Below are 21,451 nucleotides of genomic sequence, written 5' to 3'. Positions count from 1 at the left end.
TACTAGATTATAAGGTTAAAAATAATAAATGGCAGGTAATGAGCTGAAGAGGTAGGCAGAGGAAAGTAGTTTATGAGTTGGGGAAGGTTCATTTCTATTTTTCAAGAGAAAGAAAAAGTGCAAAGTAATGACAAAGTCAAGCCACAACACTTCCTCCTATTTTGCTTTTGTCTGCCCAACTAATAAAGAACTTCAAATCATAATGTCGCAGCTAGTATGGAAAAAAAAAAAAACAGTGAATTAAGCTCTGGCTTTACAGAAGCTCAGAATCTTATACATAGATTCAGAAAATATTTACTAGGCATCTACCGTACATACAGCTTTGGGCAAGATAACTACTGGAAAACAGATAAAACATAGCCCTATGTACAGGTATATTTCAGTTTCATGGATGAATTAAGTGCTAGAAATAGAAGACAAGTTGCCTACCATGGGTAGCAAACTTTTCCCCATCCATTTTGACAGAGGAAACCTCGGACTTTGCTGAACCCACCACCCACCTCACCAACAACCAGCACCCCTGAACCGGACACCAGCACTGTACCCCAAGATGCTGCCACCATCCCCAGCTCAGCCATGCAGGCCCCCACAGGTAAGAGCAAATCATGGTACTAGCTATAAAAAGCCCCAGACCTAAGTGTCTGTACTTTCTCTTGTCTTGCACCAATAATTAGCCCTCTACACATTATAAACATAAATAGGATCTTTTAAAAAAGATCTTTGGCATTAGATATAGTTTCAGAGAAACCTCCATCCTGTCAAAACAATCAAAGAAACTTGGGTAAATATTCTGTGAACTCAGGGTTGAGGAGCTGGTGGTGCATGAGGGTGGGGTAGTGGTGGGGCCACCACCAGGAGCTCACTATCCCAGTTTGTAATAATACTTACTTTTTCCAGTTGAGGGTATTCCATTCTTAGCATGGTCCCATCCAGAACCCTACCAGCATTACAATATCCTGCCAACATTCAAATATATATGAACCTGCTCTGATTTTTCTTTTAACATCAGTGATGGTGGCAAACTTGGTACTATGAGAGTGAACTTTATTCAGAGCTAAATCTGGTAGCTGAAGTGGTTGTTTAATCACCCTAGGTTATTCATAACTCTTATTCCCTAAACTATATATGAAGGTAGCTAAAAGAGATGCTCCTTTAGAGTAGATACACAGCTTCCCAACGAGGTATCTATAAAGAAAAATACTCATTTTCTTATGTGTAAATTAAAATCCATGTGTACAACCTTACTCTTTTATTCTGCAGATACTCTGTCTTCTTTAGGGATGTCTAATCAATTGGAGTATCCCCATGGAAGTTAAGGTAGTCTTGTCTTGGAGGGAGTTGAGTATATCTCTGCCCATATCCTAGAATTTTAGAGCTTAAAGGGAAGGCCAACCATAGTTTCCCCTCCAAATAACCTTTGTAATACAATAGAGCCAGCCTGTGGCATTTATGTCCAGTTCTCATCAGGGTCCTATCATATGATTTCTCCAAACATATCATTTGCCTCTAACCATGTCAATTACTGGGTTTGTTTAGTCCAAGTGTCATTAGATTAATGACCAGTGGCCTTTGTGCCTAAGCACCAAGAATGAGGAAGTAAGGACAAATGCACACCTTGGTGAAAATATTGATTATGTTTTCAAAACTCATGACATGCCCCCTAGATGCTTAGATTCTTGGTTTACCCAATAGCATTCTAGATACCACTTAGGTGCCTATGTGCCTTTTCAACAATACCTAGAAGATCCACAGCAATGGGAGCTTCATGACTATGCCTCACTATTCCTTTTAAATGAGGCCAACCATCTCTTCTGGCAGTCACTGAGCTGGCATTCCTTCCTTGGCCTGCTTCTCACGGCCTAGGAAAAATGGAACCTTTGTGTCCATTTCTGTCTCTTGGCCAGGCTATAGCAGTTTTTACTGATCACTGTGTCACCATTCCCCAGTTGGACCTTGGCTTATTCTGGTGATCTTGAAATCATTTCCCTTTCCGAGCCTCAGTTTTCACACCTGTACAATGATAGGATTAGTCCAAGTTACCTGATAGTCCCTTCAGATGTTAACAATAAAATTAAAAGTTGTCTTAGATTAAAAGCTGTGTGTCACACTGTTTCCTTTATTACTTACCTTCCATTCTTTTAACTGTACAACACTTTTTAAGAGTTATTATATGCTCATAATTTAAGGAAACAGTAGGTCTACAAAAATTATTACAAAAACAAAACGAACCACCCTAATTCCCCGTCATTTGCTGCTCACCAAAGGAAATCACTTTTAATTCAGCCGATTCTTGTATTTACCTCTGTATATGAAAATCGGATGTTTCTATTGCTATTTTTTTAGCTTTAGACATTTTCCAACTAACAGCCCACTTTAGAAGATGAGGATGTAACACTCTAATCTCCTTGCCCTTACCCACCCACATGTACTTCTCTATCTTAATACCGTTTCAATATCCTATTATAATTTCGATTAGATTGAAATTCAGTATTTTGTTCGGGCAACTTGTTAAATGCCTTTCTTAATTGAGCCATGTAGTGTACTGTGATTATTTTCCCTTTGTTGCTCAACATTTTGTTTTCAGAGTAAATCTTGTGGATTTATTATGTATTTATTTTGCTATGTACTTATTAATTCAACCTTAAACTATCTTACTACTGTATACATCTCTTTGCATTCAGTTACATTATACATTCTATTTCAAACTCTAAAAGAAATCTTCCTGGATCCTTCAGAATTCCTTGACCTCCTCTTCACCAATCTTTTGTGTTATCCTCAGTTTGCTATTTCCCATGTTTTTGTTTTCTCATGTAAATCTTTCTAAGATTTACATCTTTAGCTTTATATGAAACCTGTTTATTCTCTTTGAAGCCTCTCTTCATACCCAGTATTCTGAAATTTTACCTAACACGTGAGTATTTTTACCTACTATGCTGGACACTTAGTGTGCCCATTCCATTCTTTAGTTTCTTAAAATTTTCTTAAATTTTTTTATCAATGATTGTCTTCCACTTTTTGTCTATTAACTCTTTCTGGCATATTTGTTATTCAGATATCGAATCTCTTGATCTCCTCTAATATTCTTAACTCTCTTTATTTTTATTCCTATTTTCTTTGTCTTTTGCTCAACTTACTTTAAACTTTTCTCAACTGTATCTTCCAAACATTGTATTGAGTTTTTTGTTTCTGACATCTTACTTTTAAAAGTATTATTATTTATTACTCTAATGGCATTTTCCAAATGATATTTGGTGGAAAACTAGTCTTTCAAGATGTTATGCATAAAAGGATTTTGCATACATTTAGGAAGTTTGATTGCTTACATACATTTAGGAAATGTTTATATTCTACTTCCCATTATTGATATTTGCATCTGCTATGAAGAGCTTTTTTGTTTTCTAAATGTTTTACTATACTGTTTTTTAGGTTTCCAGCAAAATTGAGCAGTAGGTATAGATAGTTCCCATATACCCCTTGCCCCCATATATGTATAGACTTCTCTATTATCAACATCCTCCACCAGAGGGGTACATTTGTTTCAATTGATGAACCTGTATTGAAATATTATCACCCAAAGCCCACAGTTTACATTAAGGTTATCTCTTGTTGTACATTCTGTGAGTTTCAGAAAATGTCTAATGACATGTTTTCACCATGATAGGATTAGACAAAATAGTTTAACTGCCCTAAAATTTCTCTGTGCTCTGCCAGTTCATCTTTCCCTTTCTCAAACTCCTGGCGACCACTGATCTTTTAACTGTGTCTATAATTTTGCTCTTTCCAGAATATCATATAGTTGGAATCATACAGTAGGTAGCCTTTTCAGATTGACTTTTTTCACTTGGTAGTATGCATTTAAATTTTCTTTCTGTTCTTTCATAGCTTGATAGCTCATTTCTTTTTAGAGCTGAATAATATACTATTGTCTGGTGATACTATAGTTTATTTATCCATTCATTTACTGAAGGCCATCTTGGTTGCTTCGAAATCTGGGCAATTATAAATTAAGCTGCTATAAACATTTGTGTGCAGGTTTTTATGTGGACATAAGTTTTCAGTTTCTTTGGTTAAATTCCAAGCAATGAGATTGCTGAGTTGTAGAGTAAGAGTATGTTTAATTTTGGAAGAAATTGCCCAACTGTCTTCCAAAATGGCTGGACCATTTTGCATTTCCACAGGCAGTGAATGAGAGTTCCTGTCACTCCTGTCTAGATTCATTTTTTTTTTTTTGCATCTTTTTTGCCATTTAGTTGTTTCAACACCATTTGTTGAAAAGACCGTCCTCCACTGTATTGCCTTTGCCCTTTTGTCAAAGATCCATTGACTGTATTTATGTGGGACAGTTTCTGAGCTCTGTATTTATGTTCCACTGATCTGTTTTCTGTTCTTTTGCCAATACCACACCATCTTGATTACTGTAGCTTTATGGTAAGTCTTAAAGTGGCCTAGTGTCGGTCTTCCAACTTTGTTCTTCAATATAGTGTTAGCTATTCTGGATCTTTTGACACTCCACATAAACTTTAGATCACTTTATTGATAGCCACAAAAATACTTACCGGGAATTTGCCTGGAATTGCATTTAATACATAGATCAAATTGGAAAGAAGTGACATCTTGACAATAATGAGTCTTCCTACCATAAACATGGGATATCTCTCCATTAGTTCTTGTTTTAATTTTATTCATCAGTGTTATAGTTTTCTTCATAAAAATCTTGTACACACTTTGTTAGCTTTATATTTGTTTCATTTTTGGAGGTATTAATGTGGTATTGTGTTTTTAATTTCAAATTAGACTTGTTTATTGCTGTTATATAGGGAAAAGACTGGCTTTTGTATATTAACCTTGTATCTGGCAATCTTGCTATAATTACTTATTAGTTCCAGGAATTTTTTTGTTGATTCTTTCACATTCTCAACATAGACAATTACATCATCTGTGAACAAAGAGAGGTTTATTTCTTCTTTCCCAATCTGTATACCTTTCTTTTTCTTGTCTTACTACATTAGTTAGGACTTAACAGATTTATAATGTTGAAAAGTTACAACGAGAGGGGATATCCTTACCTTGTTCCTGATCTTAGTGGGAAAGCTTCTAGTTTCTCCCATTACACATGATGTTAGCTGTAGGTTTTTTGTGGATGTTCTTTATCAAGTATCAAGTTAAGGAAATTCCCTTTTATTTCCAGTTTGCTGAGAGTTTTTATCATGAATGGGACTTGGATTTTTGTCAAATGGTTTTTTCTGAATCCATTGATACGATCATGTGATATTCCTTCTTTAGCCTGTTAATGTGATGGATTATATTAGTTAATTTTTGAATATTGAACCAGCCTTGCATACCTTGTTTGTAGTGTAAAATTCCTTTTAGATATTGTTGGATTCAATTTTCTAACATTTTTGTTGAGGATGTTTGCATCTATTTTCATGAGAGATATTGGTCTCTAATTTTCTTGTAATGTCTGTTAACAAATAAAATTTAACTGAGTAAATTTGAAAATCTAATTGGCTTTATGAAACGATTATGAATTGGGCAGCATCTCATCTAGCAGAGAGATAATCTGGGTGTTATACAAGATGGAAGGCTTTTATAGAAAGGAAAGTGGGGGCAAGGAAGTCATCAGCATCAATAGAAAAATGAAAGTTAATTGAAGGAAATTAAGAGTTTAGGTGACCACAGTTTCTTGTTGGCTGAGCTGCAGCATTTCCATTGGCTGGACTTGTTTTAGGGTAGGAGGAAAATATTTCTTCGTCCTGCTGGAGTTCTAAAGTAGCTGAAGTTTCTGTTTGGAAGTGCAAAGTAAGTCTCTTCCTTTTGGGATCTATAACTGACATATTTCTGTTCCAAGTAATTGACATGTTTCTATTTGAGGTAATTGATGATAGTGTGAGAGCTCCCTCTACGGGCCTTCCCAAATCCAATTTTAGTTGAGGTTTCCTTTATCAATTTTCACATGCCATTGTCTGGTTTTGGTTCTAGGCTAATGTTGGCCTCCTAGAATGAGTTAAGAAGTATTCTCTCTGATTTCGTTTTCTGAAATAGATTATAGAAAATTGGTAAAATGTATTTCTTAAATGTTTGGTACACTTCACCAGTGAATCCATCTGAACCTGCTACTCTCTATTTTGGAAGGTTTTCATTATTGATTCATTCTTCAATAGATATAGGTTATTCAGGTTCTCTTTTTCTTCTTAAATGAGTTTTGGCAGATTGTATCTTTCACAGAATTGATCCGTTTCATTTAGATTATCAAATTTATGGGTGTAGAATTATTTATTGTATTCTTTATTATCGTTTTAATGACAGCGCATCTGTACTGATGTCCTCTCTTTCATTTCTGTTATCAGTAACTTATACCATCTCTCTTTTCTCATTATTTAGCCTCTCTAAAGGCTTGTTGATTTTATTATCTTTTGAAAGAATGAATTTTGGTTATATTTTTTTTTCTGTTAACATCCTATTTTCAATTTCATTGATTTCTGCTCTGATTTTTATTATTTCTTTTCTTCTGCTTACTTTGGATTTAATATGCTCTTCTTCTTCTAGTTTCCCAAAATAGAAGCTTAGATTTTAGATCTTCTTTTCTAATATATACATTCAGTGCTATAAATTTCCTGCTTTTGCTGCAGTCTCCAACTATAAGAGTAAATAGGTCCTTAATAATGTAATAATGAGGTGGAGGGGGAGGAGAAGTATTCTGTAGTCCTAGAAGTAGGTCTCAGTCTTTTGGTGAGCCTGTGACCCCAGACTTTGACTTTTACCATTGCTTCTTAGTCCTCTCAACCCTTTTTAGGTGGAACAGGATGGCTGGAGGGGTCTGGAGTTGGGTATTTCACTTCCCCCGGGTTGGTTAGGGTCTGATCAAACTCCAGCAAAGTATGCTCTGGTAAATTAAGCAGACCTTGTCAAGAAAAACAGAATGCTCTGTTGTATTTCAAAATGGTTCCTTTGCCCCTTCCCTTGCTGGTTGTCTGAGGGAATTTTTCTCTGATATTCACTGTGAGGACATTGTCGAGCTCCTGGAAGTAAAACTCATAAAAGTTTGGGGACCCCTTGTGACTGGGTCCCCCTGGAGTTTGTAACTCTCAGAGTTGTCCACACTGAATTTCCAGCAATTCATCAATTACAGTTTAGATTTTCTTACCTTAGCACTGGTTCCTCTCATGAGTTTCTGCTCTAGCAAATTGTTATTTTCTATATTCATCTACCTCTCTAAATTTGAGGGGCAGCAATTTGTCCTGTAACCTCACTTCTCTGATGGACCTAAAATGAGTTGTTGATTTTTCAGTTTGTTCTTCTTCTTACTTATTGTTAGAATGGAGTAGGTACTTCCAAGCTCTTTTATATGCTGGACCCATTTCCAAAATTTTTTACAACTTCCAATTCTGATTTCATGGATGCAGTAGAAAGCGAAAACATGACAGTATACAAAAATATCTTTATGGCCTTAAGATTGGGAAGGATTTTTAAAGCAAGACAATAAGCATAAACTATAACAGAAAAGGCACATAACCTTTTATATACCTGAAAAAGGTAATATCAATATATTCAACTATTTTAAAATTAAGACAACTCATCTCTCTTCCACATGGCATCAGTTGGCTCACCTGGGGCTGGAGAATCTACTTCCAACATGGTTTATTCACGTGGCCAGCAAAATTGGTGCTAGTTCTTCTCTACATGGACCTCTCCAAAGGATAGCTTAGCCTTCCTCATACCATGGTGACTGGATTCCAAAAGCAAGTGTCCCAAGAGACAGGAAAGTGAAGGTTATTATTTTTTTAAGGTTTGATTCCAAAATAAGCGTAGCATCATTTCCATCATATTCTATTGATAAAGTAGTCACAGAGCCCAGATTCAAGAGAAAGGGAATATCAGTCCACTCTCTGGACATAAATTATTTACATTTTTCCACTTGGAATATTTATTTTTCTCCTTGTAAGATTTCCCATTAAAAGTCTTATCCCTTTGCAACATCAGGCTTCAAATGTAGGATTTTATCATCTAAATCATATCCAGGTGCAAATGAGACATTTCAGGTGCACATTCTCAGGTACAGTTCCTTGAACGTAGTTCTTCCCAATCTGAAGACTCGCGAATTAAAGAAATATGTTGTCTGCTCTCCACATATTCAACATACAATGGTAGGACTGGCACATGATAACATAGATACACCTGTTCAAAGGGTAGAAAGACTAGAAGCACAAAGAAGTCATCACTGGTCTATAAAAATCCTGATATCCAGCTGGGCACATGTTACCAATTTAATTAGATCCAATAGTACTTTTTGGGAGTCGTTTTTCATTACTCTTGGTTTTGTCCTCTGAATCATTATTTCCTTAACATAAGAAAACTGAGATCGCATTCTTGGTCTTCTTCCTACCTGTGAAAGGTTGGAAGCAAAAGGTTATTGGAACAGATTGTAGAACCAAATCTAAAAGATTCTTTTTATTTTGTACCTTTTAGTCTTAGCCTGCAATGTTTCCTCCAGAATGATTCTCTTAGAACTTCGATGGTTTTCTATGAATACTGTTGGGATTTACCTGACTAGACAAAAGCTACAAACACAAATCTTTTAAAGATAAGCCTTTCTCTAGTTTGGGTGTCCTATATAGCCACTATGAGACAATGCCCATAAGACTCTTAAAAATTCTCTTGTTTAAGAGAGAGAATCTGAGAGATGTGCCCATAAGATTCTTAGAGGGCCTTTGGTCTGAAAGAGTCTGGGGAGCATAGCCTTAAATAATTCTGACATCTTAACAAGAGATTTTATTGCTCCATTCTGGATTTGACCCTTTCATAATTTAGGATTACCTGCCTTATGGTGAGACAGGTATGAGGAGCAGTTTTGTTTTTGAACACTGCAAATCCTGGGATTCTTTATGTTTCGTATTTGTTATTTTTTAAGCTCATCCTTTTCATCTTGCATTTTTATCATAGGCAGTGAGAAGAAGCCAGATGGTACTTTCATTACTTTGTCTAGAAATCACCTTAGCTATTTCATGGAGTTCATCAGGTACATTTTCTATTTCCATGTTACTTCAAGTGACAGTATTGTCAAACTTCCCATCACTACCTAACAAGTGTCCCTGTCATCCATCTTCCATTAAGAATTTCCTCACTTTCCTTTAAGCCCTTACTGACAGCTTTCTCAACACCCTCTTTGTGGCCCTTTATGCTTCTTTTTGCTGCCCTTTTCCAAACTCAGTGCCATGTGTGTCAGGTTTCTGTTATTGCAGCACTCTACTTTTGGTTCTGCAGTCTGTTCCAGTAACCTTTTGCTATGTAACAAAGTACCACAAAACTCAATGGCTGAAAACAACACTGTCGGCAGGGCTAGCTGGCAACAGCTTGTCTCTGTTCCATGCAGTATCAGCTGTAGTGGCCCGACTAGGAGTGGAGGATGCTGACAAGTTGGTTCTGGCTGTTGGTTTCTCTCCACATGGACCTCACCACAGGGTGGTTTTGCTTCCTCACACGTGGTCATTGGTTTCAAAAAGTGAATGTCCCAAGAAACAGGAAGTGGAAACTGCAAGCTTCTTAAGCCTTGGACCCAGAAACTGGTACAGTGTCATTTCTACCATAGACTATTGACCAAGTATCACAGAGATCGATGAAAGGGATATCAAAGAATTTGGGGGCCATGTTTTAAAACTGCCACATTCTTCTAAGGGTTTAATAGTTTACCTTTTATATTTCACCTTTTAATCCATGTAGGATTTCTTTTTTTAAACTGCTATACTGGTTATATTTTTTTTTCCTTTTCGTGTGTTTTAATTAGGTAAAGTTTACATACAGTGAATGTACTAGTCTTAAGGGTACAGTTTGATGAATTTTAGTCAGTGTAAGCACCCATGTAACTACCTCAATCAATGTGAAAGTCATTTCTACCCAAATCCTCCCCCTGCCCTACCTCAGAAGTTACCTTATAGATTTTCCTGTTCTTGAACTTTATATAAAGGGAATCCTACCATATGTACTCTTTTCTATCTAGTCTTTCCCTCAGAGTAATGTTTGTGAGAAGCACCCTATCAGTAGTTCATTTTTACTGCCAAGTGGTATTCCAATAAATGAATATACCACAATGTGTATATCTATTCTCTTGCTGATAGACGTTTGGGTTGGTTCTCATTTAGGGCTATTATGACTAAGCTGGTATGAACTTATAATGTTTTCATTTATTTTCATTATTCTTATCGCTGTGAGTTCTTGCATTTTTCAGCAAAAGAATCATATTTTGATATTGAAATCCTATATAAATCCTATATAGACCTAATAATCAACCAGTCCTTTGATTATTAGGTCTACCTTTATACCCACCTCCAGAGGCACCTGCCCATTCTTGGGTCTTTTGTGAATTATTAGGTGAAACAGTTTAGTTGACATCATTCCCCATTCTTGGTTAAGGATTTAGCTTTCTTAGGTCTGCTAGGTCAGTTGTTACTTTGCCAGTCTGCTTTCCAGCTTCCAGAATTTTATGTTGTCTCCTCTCTTGTTTTTTGGCTCCTTTTTGTGGGTTTTAGGAGACAACAGAGTTAAATGTTTATTTCAGTTAATCTCGTTTACCCATTCTTTTTTCCTTTCTTTCTTTTTCACCTGTCATCTTGCACATCCTGCCTCTCCGTTTCTGTTTTTCATTTTCTTCTCACCTTAGAAAGTGGTATAGTGTTATTTGCTTCCCCTTAGAGTTAGAATAATAAAAGTAGGAAAGTTCTCAGATAACATCCGGCTCAGCTCCCACATTTTACCCATGGTAAGCTTGAGACCCAAAGAGGAAAGCAGTCCATCCACAGCACACACAGATATTGCTCTTATCCTTTTTGCCTTTAATAGCAAAAGAGAATTTTTGCCCTTCTACCTTTTTAGTTAGTGAGCCATGACAGTGTGAAAAAGGAGAGTACCCCTTACTCAGGTAGAAGCCTAGAAGTCAGATCGGCAGGGAGAATGTCATAGCTGTGCAGGCTGCTATGGGTCATCTCCAGAGACCAAGGAAGCAATTCTGTTTAGGACAGCCTCTTTTTTCCATACCCACCTATCCCTTACCCCATCACAGTGCCAGATGGAAAGTTGTACTTAGGACAGCGCCTAGCTATCAGTATTCAGAAAATACTGAAACAAACAGCTATCTAGATGGGACCCTCAATCCCTTTCATGTTTTCCTTTGTTCCATTTTTTTTTCCTATTTTTGCTACTTTCTTTGGGCATGAGTGTTGATGTAGAAGTAACAAAAGGACTTCAAGGCCCAGAACAGAAAGCAGGGCAAGTGACCAGTGGAGAGGCCAATCTAAGTCCAAAGCCACACACACTCACTCACTCACTCACTCTCTCCTCTCCTCTCCTCTTCCCCCCTCTCCCTAATATAGCCATGGCCCCACAACTCCTTGGGTATGTACGGTAAGCTACACAAAGAAATTGTGAGGCAACCAAGTATAAAAAATGAAAGTTCATATATCTGGGAAATTGTTTTGATTTTCTTTTCAGTGCACAGAAGACAAAGTGCAAGTTCTACTACGCACGCGTTGGCTTTTGGTCTGAGCTGTTCCTCCAGCAGGCTTTGTTCCCAGAGCCTTTGGTCATGCAATTTGGGCTGGCAGCAGCTGGGCACAGCCACCCTCTACCCCCTCCCATGGTGTATCACCAGCTTAGCAGCTGGGAATCCTGCTCAGGACCAGAGTCCAGGGTACAAAAGAAGAAAAAAGAACTATTCTCTAACTTCTCTACCCCAAGTACTCTGTAAGCTTCTTTAATTCTTTGTCTCCTGCAGTTTGTATTTACTTGAACAAGAACGGCAGCACAGGCCCCCACTTAGACAAGAAGAAGGTCCAGCAGCTCCCTGACCATTTCGGGCCAGCCCGCGCCTCCGTGGTATTGCAGCAGGCTGTCCAGGCTTGCATTGACTGCGCTTATCACCAGAAAACTGTCTTCGGCTTCCTCAAACAGGGCCACGGTGGCGAGGTTATCTCAGGTAAGCTCCCTTGGGCTGATATGGCCTCCTAGCCACAGGGCCAGCCATTCTCAGCTGGCTGATTTCTGACAAGGTAACCTGGTTCCCACCTGTAGACACTGGAGAATTGTGAAGGTGTTCCTTTCCTCAGAGAGTCCTCATTTTCAATTCCCTGAGCCCCTCTCAGCCTTATGCAAACCTTTGCCAAATAGAATATGCACGCAGACTCTGCTTAACTGAGCCTCTAAACAGACTCCTCTCCTGTCTGCCTGCCTCACCTCTCCATACAAAAAATATATGAGTATGTTGCTTTAAAGACATGCCAGAAGATAGAATCAAAGTAGGGGCTGTATTATAGCAAAGGAGAGTTTACCCAGACTGCCACGGCCTCCCACCTGGCATCAGGGAACCTTGAACTCCTTTTGAGAGTCTTTTGACTCCTTAGTTTTCCAGTCCCAAGCCAGCCCTAATACAAGAAAGTTGAACCCCAGGGCAGAGTGGGAGGAGTCATTTCCTCTTTCTTTCCTGCTATGTGAGTCTGAGTCAACTGCACAGTGTTTCTTGGTGGTGGTGGTGTTGTCACTGAGAATGTTCACTTTTTTTGGTGTATCTCAGTTCTGTTTCAGTTTTCCTAAGTCCAAACCCCCTTTTTTTTACCCACCAAACCCATGAAGACTTGACCTAAAGCCTTTCGGTGTTAACTGTGTGCTACTTTATAATCTCCTGCCCCTTCCTTCTAACAAGTTGCAGTATGCAGCCTCAGGAAGCAGTTGACATGGAAAACCCCATAAATAATCCAACTGTATTCTTTTAGTAAACACTCATCGCGCCCTTACTATATGTCAGAGGTTATTGCCAAACATGCTGGCTGGGGGAGGAGGAGAAAGGAGGATGAAGGCTCAGGCTCTGCCTTGGTAGAAAAGGAAGAATATCTCATAGCTGACTATGAGGGGTGTTACAGTAGAGAAATATGTACAGGGTGATATAGAAGCCTGGGCAAGGGAGTGATTGGCCAGGTGGAAGATGAGACAGGCAGGGACGGAATTTTAATAGAAGGCTGAGTAACTACACAGGAAATCAAGCCTTCCTTTCCTTCTGAGGCTGAGGCCACTCCCTCTCTCTCCTTGGCTCCTGTGCAGCAGTCTGCAGGGACCTGGTCTTTACTGCCTCTCTGTAGCTGCTGTCACCTATACCTCCTCTGGGGTTCTTCTGCCCCCAAATTGTTTCCTGAGAATCACCTATCCCCCCATTTTGTTTCTGCTCTCAGAGACAAATGCAGAGACCCTTGCTTTTTCAGGATTATACAGATACTTTTTGAATAGAAGTAGATAGGGGGTAAAATAAAACCAAACATGACATAGTTCCAAATGTTGCCAAAATTCCAGTGCCCTTATAAAGATTGGATTGTGCACCTAAACCATTGCTGGCAATGGCTGTATTCTCCTCTTCTGCCCACCTCCTCTGTTCTTGGGCAGTTCTTATGGAAATAGCACCCTAAATGAACAGATTTCCTGGGCAAGGCCCAGCCAACTGATGAAGCAGATAGAATTATTTTCACAGTTGTTTTCACAGGTTGAGTAAAATCATTCCAGAGCCCCGGGGTACAACAGACTTGGCCTGGCCACTCCCATTATTGCAAGCTCTTTGTAGTTGGAGGCAAAAATCAAACCCACAGGGGAGGGAGGGAGGAAACCTGGGCACTGATTGCCTTTGTGTAACCAGGTAAGCCTGAGGCAAGCCATGGGCTGGACTCCTCCTGCCTAGAGCTGCACTGAACTGCCCAGCTGACGTTCAGCCCTGTTTACTTCACTCCACAGCCGTGTTTGACCGGGAACAGCACACCCTCAACCTCCCGGCAGTCAACAGCATCACCTACGTCCTCCGCTTCCTGGAGAAACTCTGCCACAACCTTCGCAGTGACAATCTATTTGGCAACCAGCCCTTTACACAAACTCACTTGTCACTCAACACCACAGAGTACAGCCACAGCCACGAAAGGTACCTACCAGGTAGGAGCTGGGATGGGGCCTGGGCTAAGGAAGGGGGCAGGACTAGCAGCAGCACCAGCAAGTGCCAGCCGTCACATCTGCTAGCCTGGCACCTACCATCCGGAGGTCTGGTTTTCTGTTCTTACTTTTGCCACGTGTGGGACTCTTTGGTCTCTTCTCATCTGTACTCTCTCTTCAGGATTTTGTCCCCTCTCTCTAGGATTAACCTCCTTTCTTCTGGATTTTTATCCCTAGAAAAAGATGGTTCAGAATTCTTCTGAGCTCCAAACTGCATGTGGAGCCACTGTGAAGTCACAGTACATCCCCCAGTGTGAATCTGGCAGCAAAGGCCTAACATAGATCTCCCTTGCCAGCAGGAGGGTTTAGTCTCAAGCTACAGATTGAGAAATTTGCTCCCTGGTGATTGGCCATCTACTCTTTCCTTTGGCACGTGGCCCTAACTCCTCCAGCACTGCCAGTCTAGCAAGTCAATTCAAGTTCCTGCTGTTTCTAACTAGGCTGGAAAAATAACTTCTTAGTTAACATACCAGACCCACAACGGGAAAGCGGATGCCACGTGGCCGGATCAGTGACTAAGCACTTCCGAGAGAGGTTAAAGAGTGAATGGAACGGCATCTCTAATCTGGAGCCCAGGACACAGACGACAGGGAGGGAAGGAAAGCTCGGCCCTAAACATAGCGAGGTAGGTCGTTGTCGAGAGAGGGAGGACGGCTCTTTAAAGGAGTGCTGTGGACCTTGTCCTGGCCCGAGGAATCCAGAGGTGGTGCTGTCAGTGTCAGGGCTATTGATAGGGGAGCGTAAATCTTAAAGGTGCCCCCTTCTGACCTTCTACACAAGTCTTGTTCCCACACTGTCTTCCCTGTAGTTTTTTTTTTATTATTGTCTTAAACAGAACCACTTTTAATAAAAGTGCCACATCTGAAGAATGTGCTCAGGGAAGTGACTGCTCACCCAGCCCCCAGCCACCACTACCCCTCCCCCCTATATTTTTGCACTCAAATGAGCATTGCCTAAGTAACTTGCAAAAAGATAACCTGAATTTCAAATACTGCTTATGGGGGCCAGACCATCTGGTCCCTACAGACATATCTGTGACCCTTCACTCATTTTTTTCTCACCTGATCTGCTCTAGATTGCTTTCTTGCAGCATCAGAATCTCTAAGAATAGAAAAAAAAGCTTTCTTACTTATAATTAGAATGTTCCACTGCAAGTCTGGGCTGGGCATGGTGGAGTTGGCGCAGACAAAGGCAGGCTGTTAAATATCCCCAGCTATTGGCATTCAGGAGCTCTAAGCTGCACTTCAGTAATGAAAATTAAGCCTATATGGGATTCTGGAAGATCAGGCACATAAGAGGAGGTAGCATGTCCATGAGCATAGCTGCTAGTCTAAAGACAGATTTCTTAAAAAAATAAATGGCAGCTCTGAATTCCTCAATGGAATATCGTCATCAAGAACTAAGAGAAACATACTGGTAGCAGCATGCAGAGATTGGTTGGGGTACACATCATGGGCCTGCAGTCAAAGGTAGTTTGGCACTGGGGGCATGACCTTTCCTGGGAATTCAGTTCCAGTTTGCATCTCTCAGATTCAACTACCAGATAAGAGGAAGCAAGCTTTAGCCACTCTTCTGTCTCATCAAGAAGGAGACCAATACCAGGATGATCACATTTCACCATTGGCTGCCCCCCTCTCCTTCCTTCATTTTCAACAGATTCAGCAACTCTCTTCATCTTTCTGTGCTCTCTCACCTCTGTTTCTCATAGTGGGTGCTCAGCCACTTGGCTGCTCTCACCCTAGTTTCTATTTGCTTCCCTGAAATGTGCATTTTAACTATGCTCAGACGAGTCAGAGCATTGCCTAGATTTCTGACTCCTCTGTGCTCCCTCACTTATCTTTTCTGCCTGCCTACATACCTGCCTTTCTGACCCTTTGCTCCACCTCTGATCGTTTATCATTTCCTGCACTTTTCTGATCAATTACCCAAACATCTGCCAAAGAGTTGGATCTGGACAAGGGCTGTCTTTTGGTTTGCCCTTTGGATCTGATGTTTATCACGCCCTCCCCTCTGCTTGGTTACATAGTTCTGCTTGTTCAACATCCAAAGGTGCCACCTCTGTTAACTAGATGCTTATTGGAGCCCTTTTCCCTACAGATTTTCCAGAAAAAAAAAAAAAATGACATCTAAGCTTGGACCTGAAGGAGTAAGATAATCAGATGAAAATGCCATAGACCCAAGGAGACAGAGACAGGAAATAAAGACTTTACCTACTGATGAAGTAGCATGTGAGAATGTGAAGGACAAGAGGGTGCACGGCCTGTTTCAGAGGAACTGAATGTCTAGTATAGAATATAAAGTAGAAGAAGAATATGAGAGATGAGGCTGAAGTGGTTGGCAGAGGCCCAGTTATGAGGGTCTAGTTGACCTTGTTATAGGCTTTAAAATATATCATTGAGTAGTGAGGACCCATTGAAATATTTAAAGCCAGGAAAGTAACATAATCAGATTTGTGCTTTAGAAAACTCAGGACTTGTGTGGGAGAATGATTGGAATGGAGCAAGATAGTAGGCAGGGAAACTAGTTGAAGACGTGTAGAACTCTGCAAGTCCTTCTAGATTCAGGGATTTTCTTCTCCTTTTATATCCAAATCTAAATGAAATAAAATGAACCCCCATCCCATGTAACCCAGAATAAGGTTACATTTTGCTGGTAGTGCCACTTCTAGCTGTGAATTCCTGCATCTGACTCAGTTCTTAATCCCTTCTTCCCCCTTCAACTCCCATAACTGATGGTCTTTACATACAGTCCTTTGCCCGAGTCAGTACCTCATCTTTCATTTCAGAAAAAAACTAACACAAGGTTGTTTAGTGTAATAGACTTGTACTTAAGTTTGAAGGGTGGAAGGAAGAAGAATTATCACAAAGAACAAGAAACAATTTAACATTTTATTTTAATATTTATCAGCTATTATAATAAATATCTTTACTGTCTTCTTTCACCTTAAGCCTCAGCCTGCTGCCTTTTCTGGGGCCCACTCCAGTTTTAGGGGATTCCCTTTCTCCTCTGATTTCTCTGTTCCCTCCATCCCACACCTCCTCCTTTTTAAGTTATCAGCAGGCAACTCAAAATTAATTTATGATCCAAAATAATTTTGTTTCCTTTTGTCTCAGCTTTCTCCTTCTACACAATACCTAGGCCTTGTCTTTCATAACTAAAAGCACCATTACTGTAATTATCTAAATGAAAGAACTATCTAGCCCAAATCTATACTTTTAGCAACTCAAAGAACAAAGGCAAAAGCTGTGGATGGAGAGATTTGTTCCATCTATGTTCCTCTTTTTCTCTTTTTTTACTTTTCTATGGATTAATCCAGTTCTTTTTTATTTCCTTTGTTAGCTTACTAGCTATAAGTCTTTGTTTTGTTATTTTAGTGATTGCTTTAGTTTATATTATACATTTACATTTTTTATATATCACAATCTACAATAATAATTGTATCACTTTTACATATAGTATAAGAACGTTTCAATAGTATTCTTTCATTTCTTACTTGTTGGCCTTTGTGCTATTTATTGTTACACATACTTTTACGTACATTATAAAGCCCACTATAAAGCCCACTTGACATCGTTATTATTTTACTTTAAATAGGTAATCATATTGTAAAGATTTTTTTTAAATAAGAAAAAATTCTTTTGTATTTACTCTCTTATGTTACCATTTCTGGTATTATTCATTCTTTTGTGTGAAACCAATTATGTCATCATCTCTCTGCCTGAAGGACTTTCTTTAACATTTCTTATAGTTATAGTTTACTGGAGTGAGTTCTTTCAGTTTTTGTATCTCTGAAGAAGTTTGGGGGGTTTTGCCCTTTATTTTGAAATACACTTTTGTTGAATTTAGAATTTTTGGTTGACCTTTGTTGTTCGACACTTCAAAGATGTTGCTCCTTTGTCTTCTGTTTCGCATGGTTTCTGATGGTGTCTGTTGTTATTCTTATCTTTGGTCTCTTATATGCGTCCTTTTCCTATGGATGCTTTTAAGTTTTTCTGTCTATTGTTGTCTTTAAGCAATTTGATGATGCTGTGCTTGGTGAGATTTTCTCTATGCCTCTTGTGCTTGGCGTTCACTGAGCTTCTTGGATATGTAGGTTTATATTTTCCATCAACTTTGAATTTTTTCTGTCATTCTTCATATATATTTTCTGTCACCGCTCCTTACAGGTTAGACATATATTAATCCTCTTGAAGTTTTCCGACAGTTTACTGATGCTTTTTTTAAAAAAAACTTTCCACCTCTGCATATGTGTGTGTGTGTGTGTGGTTATTTTTGATAAATTCAAAACTATTTTTAAGTTAGTTGATCTTTTCATTTACAGTGTTTAATCTACTTTTAATTCATCCCATGTATTTTTCATCTCAGACATATTATTTCTAGAGATTCAATATGAGTTTTTGCTTTATATCTTCATTGTCTTTGCTTTCTATACTCAGTCTTTTCTCTACCTTCCTGAACATATGAAATATAATTATAATCACCTATCTAGGGCTCTTGCTTGTGAATTCAGCTGCCTTGGCCTGTCTGGACTCTCAGCTCCATCACCTCATCTCAGGGGGATCACTGGGCTCTGTCCAATCTTCCCCTCTCTGTACTGTGGCCCGGAAATTGTCCCCGGATAGGAAGGTGGGAGCAAGCCTAGGACTCGCAACATTTGTTTCCCTTTTAGGAATCACTGTTCTGTACTACATGATGCATCATGTCTGAAAACTGTTATTTCATATATTTTGTCTTTCATTTACTTGTTTTAAGCAGTATGGCATATCTACTCTACCTTAGCTGGCAGTGGAAATCTAAAATGTATCTTGAATCCATGTTCATCTTATCATTTCTACAGCCTTCTCTATCATCCTCTCTCTCCTGGCCTGAGAGATCCTTTCTGGCCTACCCATCACCTTACTACCTCTCTTGGTCCGTTTTCTACTTAATAGCCAAAATGGTCTTCTCAAAGTGTAATTAGATTATGGTTCTTGTCCACTGAAACTCTTTAGTGGAATTTTAATGCACTTATAATAAAATCCAGATGTCTTACTTTGGTTTTCACTGTTTTGCATGATCTTGTCCCTGCCTATGTCTCCAAACTTTTCTCTTTGTTTTATACATTTTAGCTACACTGTTTTTCCCCATTTCCCTGAATATTGCAATCTGTTTCTACCTCAGTCTTTCTTTATGCTACCAGGCAGCAGCTCCTAGCCATTGTACCAAGGAACCTACAGCAAATCCTTTCCTATGATTAGATTTCACCCAAACCAAGTCAGTTCCTTAGCCTCCCCATAGAATTCTTTGCATGTGGGGCGGGGAATATTCTGGATCCCGGACCATATTCCTATCTTTTGAAGTTTTTCTTAGCAATTGAATGCTTAGATAATGCTTAGGATTCATTGAGGGCTTCCACTGAACCCTAAAACCAAGCACATTGTCTGGCACACCTTCATTTAGACACTTCTTCAGACCACAATTTAAATATCAAGTTGTCAGGAAGACCTCTCTGAGTCTCCTCATCTAAAAAAGATCCCTAGTATTTTTTATCTTAATACCCCATTCCTTTTCTTAGTAATATTTATAATCATATCTAAATTTTTTTGTCATCCTCCCCACTAGATTAAATATTCTATGAGGGCAAGGGCAATATCTATCTTTTACACTATTCTCATTCTCACGTACTAAGTATTTAATAACATTTGTTAAATGAAAAAGGTAGTAGAGGAAGTGGGACATGTGGTTCAGAGAGGGAATTTTTTTTAGCATAAAATGGGTTTAAGCATATTAGGAACTGTGTTAGTCTCTGGGTACTATGTTGATGTAAGAATTTTCTTAGATGCGTGGCTCTAGTTCTTGGTCATTCAGGTCACCCTCAGAAAGGAGAGAGCATGGTTGTGAGCACAGCATCCTTGAATCTCAGAAGTATAAAGTGCTCTAGAGACAATCTGCTGTCTAGTCCAACAGATGAGGATGATTATCTGACTTCTGCTTAAATAATCTTAATGACAGTTTGTTCCATATCACCTTTGGCAGTTGATTTCACTGTTGGATGCTTCTGATTGCTAAAATGCCTTTCTTTTTGAGCTGAAATCTTCTTATAACTCCTACCCCTTGTTCTACTCTCTGCCTTCCAGAAGAACAGATCTACGTAAAGCACTCTTCCCTTCCCATCACTGCCTTTAGAGTTTTTGACTTTTTTGCAGACTATACAGTCCCAAGGTTTTCCTTCTTTGCCTCACCACCATTCCCTTCCCTGAGAACTCTAGTTTTTAAGGTCAGCCTTGCAATGCGATACTCAGAAAAGATCTGCCTCTCGCTAAAAATAAATGCATAAGGGCAAGGTCCTTATCCGTCTATTTACCTCTGCATACCCCATACCTAGCATAATGGCTTATATTCAAAGGGAACTCAACAAATTTTTGTTGAGTGAATGAATGAGCTTTCTCTCATGCCGATTTTTCTCACGTCTCCAGCATATCAGCAGCAACTTCAATTTACATTATGAGGTTAAGGGTTTTCATCTTCATTTTATAGATAAGTAAACTGAATCCCAGGGAAAAAAAGGTAGTGATCATTGACTAATTTTTGTGCTGGAATTAAAACTCAAGTCTTCCAACTCCAACCTCTAATCTCCAGGCCAGTGGTGTCAAAGTGTGTTTTTAGAAGTAGAACTCCTTTTTTTGCAAAGGTAAGATTGTACAAAACTCTGGTATATAAAAGTTAAAACCAGAGCTGTTTTGATAGAAACTGGGATGAGACCCAGAGCCCTACTCACATGGTCTCCTCCTGTGGAGCACAGCAGTTTTCTACCCGCCAAAGGCAGCCAAGGCCTCGTGGATCAGCAGACTAAGACCTCCCAGAGCCATGGGTATGAGACTTCATTTTTCCACTGCATCTCATTAGGATAAGATTGATGATCTTGCCTAGTCCAGGTGCCACCAGTCCAGATTTTCAGACCCCTCAACTCACAATCCAGATCTCAGTTGCCATCCTTAGCATTGCTGAGAGGAAGAGACACTTAACTGATTTGCATCCTCATCTGGTGAGCCTCAGGCATTGTCATCATACTTATTCTTCACATCTGTTAGCTCATGTGAGGCAGGTAGTACTATCCCCAGTCTTCACTGTAGAAAGCAGACTTTTCCTAGAATAGCTGTTTTTAAAGGTTCTCCTTATCCCAAAAAAAAGCATAAGACATCCAGACCAGAAGAAATCTCAAAGACCATCTAGTTGAAGAGGAAGAGTCTCTAAGGAGATCTGAGTCCAAAGAGTGGCATTGGGCTTGACTAAGACTATCTAGTGAGAGCCAGAGCCATGACTGGTACACAGGCCTCCTGAGACCCAGCTCAGGGCTTTGTATTTTGCTGCCTTTTGCTCCATCCAAACAGGTACCTGGGAACCAACACCCTGGCAGTCCTTCCAGGTTAGTCCCTGCTCTAACTCTGGTTTTACTCTTTTC

General features: G+C 39.3%; 1 protein-coding gene and 1 long non-coding RNA gene across 19 annotated transcripts in view; one reads left to right on the top strand and one right to left on the bottom strand.

The window, feature by feature from the left end:
* SCMH1 (Scm polycomb group protein homolog 1) overlaps nt 1-21,451 on the top strand; it is a 140,580-nt gene that overhangs the window by 109,561 nt on the left and 9,568 nt on the right. For 17 of the 18 annotated variants that reach the window (XM_036232603.1, XM_036232600.1, XM_016140010.2 and 14 more), the window contains 3 exons: nt 466-592; nt 11,765-11,965; nt 13,762-13,953. In XM_036232603.1, the coding sequence (XP_036088496.1) occupies nt 466-592; nt 11,765-11,965; nt 13,762-13,953 (520 nt within the window). The remainder of the gene's footprint in view (nt 1-465; nt 593-11,764; nt 11,966-13,761; nt 13,954-21,451) is intronic. The other variant, XM_036232665.1, reaches the window with a different exon arrangement.
* Nucleotides 6,453-14,538, bottom strand: LOC107508309. Its single transcript, XR_004954480.1, has 3 exons — nt 13,951-14,538; nt 10,321-10,506; nt 6,453-8,383 (listed from the first exon to the last, which is right to left on the bottom strand). It is a non-coding gene; the product is annotated as an uncharacterized LOC107508309 (long non-coding RNA).

The sequence above is a fragment of the Rousettus aegyptiacus genome, unplaced genomic scaffold (assembly GCF_014176215.1).
Source record: "Rousettus aegyptiacus isolate mRouAeg1 unplaced genomic scaffold, mRouAeg1.p scaffold_m13_p_1, whole genome shotgun sequence".
Taxonomy (NCBI): Eukaryota; Metazoa; Chordata; class Mammalia; order Chiroptera; family Pteropodidae; genus Rousettus; species Rousettus aegyptiacus.
The sequence above is the reverse complement of the archived record's forward strand: the minus strand, read 5'-3'. Positions and strand labels throughout refer to the sequence as shown.